The following is a 14,810-nucleotide window of genomic DNA, read 5'->3' as shown; positions in this document are numbered from 1 at the left end:
TAAAGAAGAGGGTCTCTGATTCCAATGAGGAGGACAGTAATGAGCACGAGACTGAGGCTATAGATATGTATCCCTTAAACTTTTTAGGCTTTCTCTCCCATCCTTTATCGTTGCGATCTCTTCTCTTTTTCTTCATATATATATCTGCATAACTTTCTGGCGCACTATTTATTTATTATGCATGTTCATTCCTCTAATCACAGATATTCCTGAGGAGTCTGAGACTGTAACAGACATCTCGATGCCTACAACCCCCAATCCTGCTGCACCCGTGGCTCTTGTTTTTGCCACACCTACAGCACCTGTATTTGCCAAACCTACAACACCTGTTTCTGCCACACCTACAACACCTATTTCCACACCCACAACCCCAATTCCTACGGGTCCTAGTATGTCTTCTTTCTTCCATCTTCATCCTTATCTTCATTATAAATTTGTTCTCTTCATTTCATGGATTCCTTATATTGCATTCCATATCTTCTTTCAGGTCCGATTCTTACTACACCTTCTTAGTTTGAGGTGGGCAACAGTTTTGCCACAGTTCTAGACCCTGTGAGCAAGGCTCCAGCCTTTTTCACTCGCTTTGACCAACCCGAGGTTAATGATCTTGATCCTGCAGACTTCTGGGGTGCTAGGTCTCCTTATGTTGATTTCCATAGCTTCTGGGTTTCCGAGGAGTGCTTTTCCCATTTGGAGGTAGTCTATAGCAACCTCGAAAACTTTATGCAAGGGTTTCTTTTTGATCATTCCGCGAGGGAGCATTTCTTGAAGCTATTGGGATGTGTGATGAGCGATATTGAGCACAACTTTGTTGACACCGTTTCCGCTGAGAGGATCTTGCAGTGGAAGGTTGCGGTCCAAGAGTTGATTAGGTGGGCTTTGCTGTAGAGTTCATGTTGGACCACTTACATGAGATTGCCTGAGCCTTCTTCATGAAGAAGGTTCAGCCTGCTGTGGATGCCATTGATACACGCATTGAGGCTTTGAAGAAAGAGGTGGCAGACTTGGAGGGACGTCGTGAGCGCCTTCTTTCTAGTGTTGTTGGATCCAGTCATTTTGGAGATTAGGCTCTCATTTCTGGACTTCGTTGAGATTATGTAGTTTCCCTTTTGTTTCCTTTCCCTTATTTCCCTATCTAGTACACTTTATATTTTCTACAGTACTTATTTGGCAAGTCTGACTTGACTACTATAGTTTGGGTTTGTAAGCTATGATACTACACTTACTACTGCTTTTGCTATTACTATGACTATGATTTAATATGCTTTCTAATACTTCATAGTTTTTCATTACATTTTGAATAAAAGTATGCTACAATATTGCCTTGTGACATAGTCACTTGGAGGAAAGGAAAAAAAAACATGGAACTAACTAAACAAAAGGGATAACTATGTGATCTTTTATTTATTTATTTATTTTTAAGCATAGTATCATTTTAACCACTTGCCATTGATGGGGTCCATTAGATCTTTGTCATCCATCTGGGCAAAACGATAATACCCACTTGCATGTGCCTCTTTTATCACAAGGGGTCCCTATTTTGGTGAGAACTTAGATGGTCCTGTCATACCTTGTCGCACATGGTCCGCTGCCTTTAGCACAAGTTGCTGAGAACATTCTTTCTCTAGTCATCCTACCATAAGTTTCAGTCATTCTTTGTTTGTATTTGTGGCTGCGTTCTTGAGCCTCTTCCCTTTTCTCATCTAGCCCCTCTAGGTCTTCACTCATTTCTGCTGCAAAAAATTATTTCTCCTTTTCTTTCTTCCGCATTTACATGACTCTCAAAGAGGGAGTCATTACTTCTACTGGGCTCATCACCTCTGTTCCATAGACTAAAAAGAATGGTGAAAACTCTGTGGCTGACTTTGGTGAGTTTCGGTAATCCCAAAGGGCGTCTAACAAGTGTGTCGCCCATCCCCCAGTATACTCCTGGCTCATTTTACTGATGATCTTTATAAGTGCCTTGTTTGTTGCCTCTGCTTGCCTATTCCCTTAAGGGTAATAGGACGATGACCGATGGTGTTTGATCTAGTAAAACTCTAGCATCTTTCTCACATTGCTGTTGACAAAGGGTGTGCTACCATTGTTACTGATGATCCTGTGGGGTACTTCGAACCTAACAATTACGTTTTCCTTGACAAAATTTGCCATTGCCCCTTCCATGGCTTTACGGAGTGGTATTGTTTCGACCTACTTGGTAAAATACTCCATAGCCACTAGGATCCATATGTACCCATGTGATGGTGGATTAACTAGTCCCACTAAATCAAGCCCTTAAGTGTGGAAGGGCCATAGGGTGACCAAGCTATGTAAATTATGTGGGTGAGTGTGAATCAGGTTGGCTTGTACTTGGCAACTGTGGCATTTCTTCACAAATTCTGCTGTGTCCTTCTTCATGGTGGGCCAATAATAACCCATCTGTAGAAGGCATTTGTATAACTTTTTCTTCCCTTGGTGCTCCCTACATTCTCCTGTGTGTACCTCCTTTATCATTTCCTTTGCTTCTTCAGGACCTAAACATCGTAACGGATCTCCATCATACCCTTTTTTAAAAAGGACTCCGTCATGCAAAAAGTAATGCGTTGCCAACCTCTTAAGCTTGTATTTTTCACTATGCTTCTACGACAGGATGCCTTTTGCTAGGTACTGCACGAACGGGTTCCTCCAATCCTCACCGATAAAGACAACATAGCTTTCCTCTCTATCTACTGCAAGCTGATAGGCCTCGCATTGGGTCTAGACTTGGTCCGCATCCTTGCCCATGCTTGGCCAATAGAAACTTGTCCTTTGAAGTCTACGGTAAAGGCTGACTTCTTTGCAGAACTCGCAGGTTCTGTCATGTACTTCCTTTAGCTTTCTTTGGGCCTTCTCTTGCCCCATACATCTTGATAGGATTCCTGTCGGCATTCTGTGGTACAATTCCCCTTTTACCAAGGTGTAGTCTTTCAAGGCCTTCAATTCTGTCATATCTTCTTCTTTGATCAAAGCTTCTTTTATGGGAATTCTCCAATCCTCTTCACATCTTTCTTCTTGGAATCTCTCGTTCAGCATTTCAATAATGGACTCCTTTTGTTTGCTGACTTCTATCTTGGTGCTACTTCCTTCAAACACTATTTGTGATCCTAATGCGGCCAATGCGTCTGCATACCAACTTTCGCTCCTCAGAGCATGCTTTATCTCAAATGTTGAAAACTTTTCCTCCATCTTCTGGGCCATTGTCCTGTACAGGGCTAAGCTAGGTTCCTTCAACGAGAAGCTTCCTTTGGTCTGGCAGACCACTAGGTTCAAATCACTAATTACTTTTAAATGCTTGACTCCCATTTTGAGGGTCGTAGCTAGCCCAGTGAGATAAGCCTCATCCTTTTTAAGATGGTCTCGTCCTTCTTATGATATAGAACTATTCCCACGCCTCCTGAGTGGGTAGTTGAGGACCTATTAAATTTCATTATCCACTGCTCCCTGATTACTGCTGCTATGGCCACCTCCCCTGGAACCTCCTCGTCCTGCTGGAATTCCTCTTCTCAAGTGAATTGCGCCAACAAGTTTGTTTTGGCTTGAATTTTTGCTGCTTTGGGTGTTCCTGCCTTCAAATCATATTGTGACAACTGTAGTAACAATTGGGATATCCTTTCGAAGAGGATTGGCTGCCGTAACAGAGTTTTGATTGCGTGGGACTTCATCATCAGCCATACCTCGTAGGCTAGGAAGTAATGGCGAAGCCTCTATGAAGCATATACTATTGTCAAGCATGCTTTTTCTGCTTTTGGATAGAAAGCCTCCACATCTTTCAAGGCACGATTAATGTAGTAGACTGGTTGCTCAACATCGCTTCCACCTTCTTAGGCAATCAACGCGCCTATGGCATACAATTTGGTGGCCAAGTGGAGTAGTAGTGGCCTTTTGCGGATCGGAGCTTGCACTGTAGGAAGGTTCATCATAATTTGTTGTAACCTTCTGAAGGCTGTCTGCTATGTTTCTCCCCACTCAAAGTTTTGCCCCTTCTTGAGTAATCTGGCAAAGACCAAAGTGATTGATGCTAAACCAGGGATAAGTCTCCAAATGTACGAGACTTTCCCCAAGAAACTCTTCAATTCTTTCATCATGGTAGGCGACTTCATGGTTGCTATGGCTGTGGCCTTGGCTGGGTCTACATCTATTCATTTGCTATGAACCAGGAAACCCAGAAATTTCCTAGAAGATACTCCAAAGGCACACTTGAGGGGATTCATTCTCAACTTGAAAGCTTGGCATCTTTCAAATACTTTCCTCAATATTTGGGCATGATTTTCTCGCCTTTTTGACTTCATAACTATGTTATCTATGTAGTCTTCCAACTCTCGGTGCATCATGTTTGATCTGTGCTTCCAACTATCTTCTGCTAGCACTTCTGCCACGCTATTCTATCATTCCTGCTGTGCTATTATTTGACCCGTGTTTGCTAGGTCTCTTTTGGGCCTACTATATGCTTTCCCTTAATTCCAGTGGCCCAGTATTACCATTGGGCTAGTATTCATACTATTTTGGGCTTCCTTGGCACATCTCATCCTTTTAGGCATCCTCAGCCCATTTTCTTTTTTTGGGCATTCTCGACCCATTCCAATTCTTTACTCCCGTGGGCCTTTGCTAAGTCTCTTGGGCTTCCCCTTCCAAATTACCATATCCTTTACTTTTGGAGTTTATGAGCTTTCCATCAACCCCTTACTCACTTAATTCATTACTTCGGGCCTCTTTGGCTCATTCTTGCTTGCTTTCTATTTCATATAATGCTCATGGTTTTACCATTTCTTTTCTCTGAGCTCCTTTAAGCCCGCTTGCTTTCTTTGAGGCCCATTTGCTATTTTCTAGGCCTATGATCTATTATTCCTGCCATTCGGGCTTACTGGTTTTTTTCTTAATTTACTAACTCTTCTCCTCCCGTATTGTTGGGCTTTTTCTTGCTATTAGGCCTCTTTGCCAAAGTGGGCATCAACATTATTTATGATGTAGGTATGACAAAGAAAAAGTAATACAATGTTATTTATTAAAAAAAAAAAAATACAATGTTCAATGCAAAGAACTCATTATTATTTCTTGGGGACAACTTATTTCCAGAAGAAAAAGATAGTTAGAAAAAAAAAAAAAATGATAAGTTGTAATTATGTGAAATGCCTTTTTATTGGAATCATGCTTCAACTGTGTCATTATAGTTTTTAGATGAATGTTGAATATTTGAACTAATTTCTTTATACATATTCTCAATGTTTATTTTAAATTAGAATTATAGAATTTGATTGGTTTCGAATGATTGTACCAATAATAAAGCAAATAGGTATAGTTGTTGTTTATTACCCTGTGCATAGCACGAGTTAGCGATTAGTATTGATTAGAAGAAAGAATAAATAGATAACATAGTTTTTAGGGGAAATTAGATTTAACCTACTTGTGGTTGGGCCAATATTGACTAAACCGTTTGTGTTTTGAAAATTGTCACTTAATACACCACTGTCAGTTTCTTTAAGACATTCCCGTCTCTCCTTGTATATGTATTAAAAATACTGCTCGTTTGGTAGCCTATTTTGAGCAACTTTTTGAGCATTTCAAACATACTTACATATATTTTCACACACTTTTTCACCCACACGTATATCAAAAATACTCAAACAACATTACTCAAACTCCTCTACCAAATATCCCTTAAGAAAAAAAAAAAAAAAAAAAATCACCTAAGGTACCTTCCATTAGACAGCCGATACCCACCTCTCCCTAGCCGTTAGAAAAACACATGTTATCACAAATACATAAAAAGAAATTGGATCAACTTTCTCACTCTTTTTAAGCTGGTCTCTTTCATGTCCCTGTCTTTGACCAATTATTTGGTGCAATATATACATGAATTAATTTTTGTCAAACTATCTAATGATTAAAATATATATATATATATATATATAATTTCAATAAAAGACGTAGAATAAAAGTTTACGAAGGTTGACAAAATAACATAAACTAGATGTTTTTAAATTTTTAAACATAAAATGAACTTCGTAGATGAAATTCATTTTGTGCAAATTTTTACAAAAAATATTTTAATTTATATATTTATATATTGCATTTTTCCTCAAATACTCCATACTCTATTGTATAGTTTGAATCTAAACATAAGATTTAAATTATATGATACATATCAAGCTAAGAATTATATAAACTATATTAAATTCATATATTTGGACTATTTTCATTTTATTAATCATTATCAAATGAGTTGAATTAATTGAATCAAAGAATTAGTGTGTGAGAAATTGCGAATTTTAGTTAGCTCAATTGATAAAAATATTTTGTCATCGAAGAGAGATTTAGAATTCAAATCCGACCTACACAAAAAACCAATCAGTTTCTTAGCCTAATTATAAAGAACAATCATCATGGTGCATGACTCAAATGTGTTGATTAATTTCCCTCCTATTTTGTATTATAAATTAGGACTTTGATTGTCTCGCACTCTTGTTCTAAACTTTTTGTATACATCATGTATTAAATGCGGACATTTTTCAAAATTATATTGTATGAAGTGTGTAAGCAGGAGGGTGAAATAATAATTTTGCTCAAATTTAATGGCAAAAGTGTTACACATCTCAGAACACAAGTCATTAGGTTAGTGAAAGCTACTTTTTTTCAGGTCCCATGGACCAAGTTTCACAAAGGTGCGAATAGAGTGCATATGTGAGTGTTCAAGTGCATAAGCTATCTTGAAGATCAAAGTACTGCTTTCGTGGTAGGCTCGGATTCATCCATTCATCTTCAACCTCACTCCTTTTGCTTAGGGAATAAAGAAATTTTTACAATGAAGAATTGATACTTAGGGTCTGTTTAAATACCACTTATTTTACTGAAACTGAAAACCTATTGTTGAAAGTATTGTAAATAAAGGTAAAAGTTAATTGAAATAGTACAGTATGACCCATGAATAGTACTAAAAAATGCGGTAGAACTCATGAATAATAACAAAAATAAGCTGAATATTAAAATAATTTATAATTTTCATCCAAATCCAAATGCACACTTGATAAATGCACTTCCTGTAAATTACCACCACCCTAGATAGCAACATTAGTTAAGCAATTCAAAAGTCCAATAGACAAAATGCAAAAGTGTTTTCTGAGTTAATATGAATGAAAAATAAAAAGTAAGAAACTTGTAAGTCGGCTTACACCAACAACCAAGCAAATTATTGACAAAATCTACTCACCCTTGGAGACATTGGACTACAATAAGGTCAAAGAACAACAGTTACAAAAAGGTTCATCAAAACTTTCAACAGAACTAACAGAATTTCACAATTGGCAGCAGGACTGACTTTCAGTACAAGTAGTTGACTCACAAGCTACTGTTAACTCCCTTATACAACAGATCATTTCCCTGGCTGCAAACTCAAACTTAAGGAGGCAAGTTGCATAGGCCAAAATCTCAGATGAAGAATGAAACTTCTCACCAATTGCTACCCTCTAACCTGCTTCTGTATCTGATCTCAAATTGATTTATGACCCTCTCAATTACAAGGGAAGTTCTCCAACCACAAGTTTCTCAATATAGCAAAAAAAGCACATCAGAAAAGCGGTTCTCATCTGCAGGAGAAATGACAGAAGATCTCTCTCAATTGAAGAAAGATGGGGAACTGCCAATAGAAAATTTACATGTTTTGAGAATAAATCTTTCTTGCAGCACTTTATGCATTTAGTTTTTCATATCTGTGCTCATAATGTAAGATCATTTTAAATACTTAAGAAGAAAAATAACAATGGTAACTCCAATTAAAACCGCATATGTGCACTAGTTCATCGTAAAACACTAGGAACTCTAGATAATCAGTTGGTTTCTTCCATGGAACTTCTAAATTGTTTTAACTAAATACCAACCTTTGCAATGATCATACATAGTAGCCATAAATTTTGTTCCTTGATCAATCTTGATGCTCATGCTCATCTTCACTATCTGCATATGAACCCCCCAAAAAAAAGGGTTAACCATTTTTTTTAATAAAAGACTAGGATATTGTAGCATTCATAAAATAATAACAATAAGCCCAAAACTTAGTTTAGGTTCAACTGGTCAAGTTCATTTTAAAAAATCATCATATTAGCAGTAAGATAGACTATCAAAATTTATCACCCAATAGTTATAGGTGAAGTGGAGAGAGGCAAGAACCACTATATATGAGATCCATCATCCAATGGATCTCATCTAGTAGATCCCATTGAATATTAGTATTGATTAGTATCGATCATCTATGCTGCATCCGAGCCCCACTGCTATGAACTGTCCGTTTCCATTTTATTTATTTAACTATTTTTGGGTCCTTGGTTGGGGTATGGGCACTGCCTGAAGTTGAGGGACCATAGGAACTGAGGACTCTTAGTGTTGCCCAAGGAAAACTGAGAGAAGGGCCAAGCATCAGACCTATGAAGCCTAACCTGACATTCACTTTTTTTGTTGTTGTTCAGCTTGGAACCCAAACCCCAGTGGCCACCATAGAGGTGTTTCCATGAAAACAGAACAATCGAAAAGAAATGGAATAAAGAGACATGATTCATGTAGTGTTTCATGCAACAAGTGCATGTCACATGGGAGAATCCATACCTTGGACGATAAATATGATGATTTCAATTTACTCCAAATCACAGGATGGTTCAGTTACAGTTTCCAAAAGATAAGGAGGTAAATCCATAATTTCCCCTAATCATAGGGAGGCCATTTGTAATATACCTTTGAAATATTAGTAATAAACTAATAATAGCTAGAAGGAGTAATAAGGTTTTGAGCTAGAGCTCACTCCCGGTTTAGCTTATTGCCTCTTGTATAGTAAAGTCAAGAGAGTGAATTGGTTACAATACTGTCCAACATTCTGTACTTGTTTATCATATTAAATACTGCTCTTTTATCATGCTGTGAAAGTGAAAAAAAGAAAAAGAAAAAAAAGAAAAGCGAAGTCTTGTTTGACCCATGCAACCCCTCACCACCTGCAATAAACAAAATCAAATACCCCTAAGACATCACTGTTCACTTCACTACAATGTCCCATGGAGTGCAGTTAAGAAAAACCTTTTTCCAGTTGCTAAAATGATAGATCCCCCTAAATGCAGCCATTTTTAGATCCAGATAGTTGCATCGAAGGTGGATCCTCATATCCACTTGAAAATTTTCCCTCCCAAAATTCATTTATGGATTTATACTTGTTTATTTCTACAATCATTAATGTGCGCATTCACTTTACACAACCACTGAAGGAAAATAGATTTTACTTACCAGATCGAACATCGTCACTAATCTGGCCTCTTGCTTGGATTTGCTTAACAAGCATCCGGTACATCAACACCCACCAATAATAATGAAGAACAAGCAAGCAAAATAGAAGAGTATTGAACACATAATAATAAATTGGTCCATCTACTGGGTGTTTTTCCTTGTCCAAGGTCAGGGTAACTTCATAGCTGCATTAAAGGGAGAAAATCCAACAATAAATAAAAAATATAAAAGAATAAAATATATAATCCAACGATTCCAACTGAGACATTGAATCCTCTGTTTCTTTAAAAGTGCAACTATTTTGTTATCTTCATGGTGCACACATCACACATAAGGGAACCAAGATCCAAATATCCAATGAGTGCTTCCAACATCAAAAGCCTATCCTTTAGAAACAGTTTCTAGGTTTTTCTTCTTCCTGTTTTTTTTTTTTTTTTTTTTTTTTTTTTTTTTTTGAGAAATCAAGATTGCAATATTTGCATTGTCAGTTAAGTGTTTTATGTGCAAGAACAGTTGGGAGTCTGTGGACCACCTGCTCATTCATTGTATGTATACTTATAGCTTATGGACCTTTGTGTTTTGTTTGTTTGGTATATCTTGGGTGTTGCCACAGCATGGGGTGGAGCTGTTGGCATGTTGGAGGGGGCATTGGCAGTCACCAGGCAGCAATTATTTGGAGCGAGCACAATCATCAAACTTTTGAAGGGGAAGAACATTCTCTTGTGGATCTAAAACGGTTTTTCTTGCTCTCCTTATATTGTTGGATGAAAGAAATGAGCAGTCTTTCGGCTTCCTCATTTGAGGAATTTTTAGATTTATGTGTTTATTGTTAAATTCATAAAGCTTCCCTCAGTACATTTCTGGTGTACACAGTTTCTGTAACTTTAGTTTCTTTTCAATAAAATTTCTTATTAACTATCAAAAAGTCTCAGTATATATATAAGATGGGTTTAAGATACATCTAATGTAACAATAAGCAATGTTACACTACTTAATATTTTTTTATTGGATACAGATTTTGACAAATTCATCGTTTCATTAAATTTTCTTTTATAACCTCCATGTTTGCAAAATTTCAAAATTATTAAAGATCAATAACCATGTCATCAATCAAATGTTTAAATTTCAAGTTTTTGTATCTTAAAAGTATGCATAACAAATGAATTTATTGATTAAATAGTAAAAACATCTTATTGGCACAAAATTTGGTTGTGTTTAGAACATAGAGAACATGTAATTCGACATTGAGATATTCAAAATATTAATTCAATAAAAATTAATATATGGTAGAACATTGCTTAAAGTTACATATACCATTTGATCTTAAGACCATGGCAGAACATAAATATAGAAGCTAAGGAAAATTAAAGAAGTTTCATAGCTAATCTAAATTAAGCAGGAAGCTTACGAACCTAGTACTCCAAAGGACCCAAAATGGGTAGTAAATGAGGCGTAGTACGATCCAGGTAAAAACAAATATAATAAATGCAAAGCTAGCTAGCGCTTCAGCACCACTGTATTTGGACATCTTCCCTATCTCCAGAAACACATCACTAGCATCATGAATAGCCAAAACAACTGAACCAATACGGGCAAACCTGCAAGAAATATGAGAGAAACAGTTTCTTGTATAAAACCTAAATATCCAAGACATTTATAGCATTGCATGCACTTGATGCCATAAGCTTTTCTAAATAGGCACTAGGAAAACACATTCATGACTTCATCAATGCCATCCCTTATAATTTCTATAGATCAATTGGCAGTAATGTTGCTTCCTTAAAATTGTGATTAACAGAACGAGACTGAGATACTCACAGAAAAACCTACCTATAAATGAAAGATAGCACAATGAGAATTAGGGTTGCAAAATGATGGCCCATGGACACCCCAAAGTCAGAACGCCTTGTTTCCCAGAAAATCAGAGCAAATATGGAGTATGTGTAAAATCCAGCAGCAAACATATACAAAACCTTCAATTTTAACCTGAAAGTCATTAATTAGTAAAAATTGACTAAATAAACCAAACATCCTTGTTCGATTAAAAGTAGAGGATAGCGCTAAGCCAATGTGAATGCTTCATCAAACAACCACAGCATTTTTATATATATAATCTGGGAAGTCTTACTTAATTTTTTGATCAGGCCAAACCTGATTTCCTGGTCCTACCCAAAAGCATATTGTTTTGGTAAACCAAGGCTCATTATAAGTTACAGATAAAGCGAAAATCTCTGCTGTAAGATAATAAATGAATTTCCATGCTGACTCCTTAAATTTTCTCATCTTCTTCATTCTCTCGGTTGCGTCAACATCCTTCATCTGATTTCCCTTTCCAAAAATTAACCGATTTGCCACTTTCTGCAATATGCACATTCATTTCAGCCAACCCAAAAAAGAAAATGCAAAAAGGGGGAAGAAAAGTCGGAGTGGAAAAAGAAAAAGAAACAAGCAAAAATCCAACAGAGTCAAAGCAATCTCATTCAGAGTTCCTGATCATGATTATATTTGCTCTATTTGGAGAAAGAACAAAATGAAAGTTAAAAATTGATGAAACAATGGAACATGGAACTAAACACCCAATTTCACAGTTTTTAGATATTCCCAAACATACAAAAGGAATGGAGCAATATACTGACTTTTACAATTTTCTGGCATAAAACAGATGACTTGAGCTAGAAGAACAATGACCAACCTTAGCTCAAGCATGAGCAAAGATTAGTGAATTGAAATTAAATAGCAGAGTGATACATTTGACCTATTATCATTAAAGCATGAAGTAAGCCATCACATTTCTTCAAAATGATGAAAAAATATTATTCCCTAGTCTTCATTATGTAAACCATCAAAATTTAGGATAACTTTCTGGTATACAGCATAGCTGAACAAGCACTAAATATAGAGCAGCGTTTAATATAATCAAGAAGAAGTGAACTTTCAAAGAGAAGCATATATAATGGTGCAGTAAAATTGTCATAACAATAGGGACAAAAGGTAATAGCTTTATCCATTTTAATGTTTATAGATTGCATCTCACGAATGAGCTACACAAAATAATAAGGCTCATTGATCAAAATGAAGACGTAGTTATGAATCCTGTTGCTTGCTGCCAAAATCTAAATTTACTAATGAAGACCCTAGTAGGAGTAATGCTAAGCTACTTAGAGACTTAAAAATGCTTTAGAATCATGGGGCTTTATAACAAGAAAACACTAAATCAAGGCATATCTACTATCATGATCAGTGAAACAGGTTACATTGATAGCCAAAATAAACACACAAGGTACCATGCCCATTTATTAAATTGGTCAAGCATGGAACAAGGTAGCTATAAAATTCATGGAACAGACTGCTTATGCATTAAAACCATTGCATTTAAGTGATAAGTTTACACACACACAGAGTATTGAACCCACAATCTTACTCGCCACCCTGTATTTATCATCAACCCAAAATAAGAAAAAATGAAAGACAATTTAACTGACAAAATGCAAAAAAAAAAAAAAAAAAAAAAAATTCACCAAGATTCTAAGACCATTACAAAAGCTGCACAAATATTCATCATAACAGTAGAATATCACTGACTCCAACCAAATGTACAACAACCAATTATGCACATCACAAAATACAAAACCAAGCAAAACCCATCATAAAAAAAAGTGAAAAGCCTATCTGGGTCAATCAAATTTTGATTTAAATAAAAAGAAAGAAAAAAAAAGCGAATCATCAATAATCCAATAGATTGAAAAGGGAGCTAAGACCCGACAAAGTAGAAGTGAGTAAACCAAAAAGAGATAAGGTTTAATTATGGTAAACAATGAGAAAGTACCTCGAAGATGAATCTATCTAGGAAATATCGAACAGAGGGAAACAACAAAGCAAAGAAGGGAAGGATTAAGAAATCCTCGTATGTTGGGTATGATTCATATTGCCAATCGATGGAGCTTAAGATTGCTGTCAAACTCATCTCGGATTTTCCTTTTCAATGATCCGAAATAGAGAAAATGTAAATTTTCCTGGGAAACAAACAATAATTATGTGTGGATCACGTATGGAAGAAGCAGAGACATGCGTCTCTGTTGGTTTTTAAAGCCCACAATCCCAATCAATAAAAACTCAGTTTTCGTACTTTCGTATGGTCTGGTTTCGTTGAAGCATCAAAGGTTGTATATGTATTATTGAGCTAATCGCCTAGTGATTTTTGATTGGTTGTAGGGTTTGAGGTGGCCCATGGTGTTTTGTGTGAGTTTCGGAATTGCCACTTCTTTTTTTGGGTTGACGAAATTGCCCAGATGGGCCGGGGTGGACCTTTTTATGGTTTGGAGAGAGAGAGAGAGAGAGAGAGAGAGCTGAGTTTTTTTTTTTTTTTTATTGAGAAAGAGAAGAAGCTGATGAGTTTGCGATTGTGATTTGTGAATTTGTGATTGTGATTTTGATTTGTGAGGGAAGGAAGATTCGCATTTTCATGTGATCCGGAGAGAGCGTGCGTCCGTGGAGGCTTGCATTGCCAGAATGCCACGTGGCACTTTACTGGGCGGAGATGGGAGCCAGCCACTACTGTATTTTGTATTTTACTACTACCACTAATACTAGCACTAGGCACCCCGTCTAAAAACATAAAACATAAAAATAGTAGCAGCATTTTTAAATACCAGGGCAGGGGTTTTTGGGAAGTGAGGCACATGGCCACCAGCGTTAACTTGAGAGTGAGACTAAGAATTTATTTTCCAATAATGGTACTATACCGGTGTCATGTACAGATTTAACTCAAAAATACGTGGCTTTTACAACTCTATTTTTACTTTTTACTTATACTCCTAGTTCAAGAGCATTTTGTCACAGTTTTTTTTTTTTTTTTTTTTTTTTTTTTTTAATTACTATTATCATGAATTTATAGAATATATAATAAAATATTATTTTTGGTCTTTATCATGAATTTATTTATTTATAAGTAGTGGTGTGTATGGGTCGGGTTGAAGAGTTTTTTCAACCCAACACACCATGATGAGTTAAAAAAAATCCAAACTTTTTTTTTTTTTTGAGAAATAAAAAATCCAACCTAACTCAATACACGTGGATCAGGTTAGACCCATGGGTTGGACTAGAATATTAAATTGAGAATTAGAACAATATTATCACAAATAAGAGCAAATTTATAACCAAATAATCTACATATATATATATATATAATCTATATATATATATATATATATATATAACCGAAATCTCTGAAACTCCCACAATTTTCCACGTCATCACTATTTTATTTTTCTTTTTTATTTTAGGTTTTTTACTTTAATGTATTTCCTTCTTCATTTTGGACTCTATAAAATAATAAATTTGAATTATTCCTCCACGGCACAAACCCTAAACCTAATACAGCATCTTTTTATTTGACTTATAATCCTACGGTAAAGCAACCCACAGTGGAGTTGCAACCCACAGTGGAGTTGCCAGCACTAGAATTGGACCACATAGCTTCAAGTGAAATAAACTCAGTTTGCAAAAGAAGGAGAAGGTGGTTTTCATGCTAGCCA

The 14,810-nt window shown here is 36.1% G+C and overlaps 2 protein-coding genes across 3 annotated transcripts; both read right to left on the bottom strand.

Annotated features, from left to right (window-relative positions):
• Window positions 1-2,736: 2,736 nt before the first annotated feature.
• On the bottom strand, window positions 2,737-3,216 carry LOC126719628 (uncharacterized). The gene has a single exon (XM_050422162.1). The coding sequence runs from the start codon at window positions 3,214-3,216 to the stop codon at window positions 2,737-2,739; it is 480 nt and encodes a 159-aa protein (XP_050278119.1).
• Window positions 3,217-7,114: 3,898 nt separating this feature from the next.
• LOC126718015 (ASC1-like protein) lies at window positions 7,115-13,600 on the bottom strand. Of its 2 annotated transcripts, none has more exons than XM_050420036.1 (7): window positions 13,103-13,600; window positions 11,405-11,634; window positions 11,107-11,262; window positions 10,689-10,874; window positions 9,277-9,461; window positions 7,890-7,965; window positions 7,115-7,648 (listed from the first exon to the last, which is right to left on the bottom strand). In XM_050420036.1, the coding sequence occupies exons 1-6, from the start codon at window positions 13,238-13,240 to the stop codon at window positions 7,934-7,936; spliced, it is 927 nt and encodes a 308-aa protein (XP_050275993.1). In that variant the 5' UTR covers window positions 13,241-13,600; the 3' UTR covers window positions 7,115-7,648; window positions 7,890-7,933. The 2 variants fall into 2 exon arrangements, with proteins under 2 accessions (XP_050275993.1, XP_050275994.1); XM_050420037.1 differs by having other exon boundaries at window positions 7,115-7,598.
• Window positions 13,601-14,810: the final 1,210 nt, after the last annotated feature.

This window comes from Quercus robur, chromosome 3 (genome assembly GCF_932294415.1).
Source record: "Quercus robur chromosome 3, dhQueRobu3.1, whole genome shotgun sequence".
Classification (NCBI taxonomy): Eukaryota; Viridiplantae; Streptophyta; class Magnoliopsida; order Fagales; family Fagaceae; genus Quercus; species Quercus robur.
The sequence above is the reverse complement of the archived record's forward strand: the minus strand, read 5'-3'. Positions and strand labels throughout refer to the sequence as shown.

Excerpts from the sequence above, each read along its gene's own strand:
- LOC126718015 (XM_050420036.1), bottom strand. The coding sequence starts at position 13,240 with ATGAGTTTGACAGCAATCTTAAGCTCCATCGATTGGCAATATGAATCA. Across the intron at positions 9,462-10,688 it reads TGGGTCCTTTGGAGTACTAG|CTATGAAGTTACCCTGACCT; the intron begins GTTCGTAAGCTT and ends CCTTTAATGCAG. Across the intron at positions 7,966-9,276 it reads TAGTGACGATGTTCGATCTG|ATAGTGAAGATGAGCATGAG; the intron begins GTAAGTAAAATC and ends GTTCATATGCAG.
- LOC126719628 (XM_050422162.1), bottom strand. The coding sequence starts at position 3,216 with ATGGCCCAGAAGATGGAGGAAAAGTTTTCAACATTTGAGATAAAGCAT.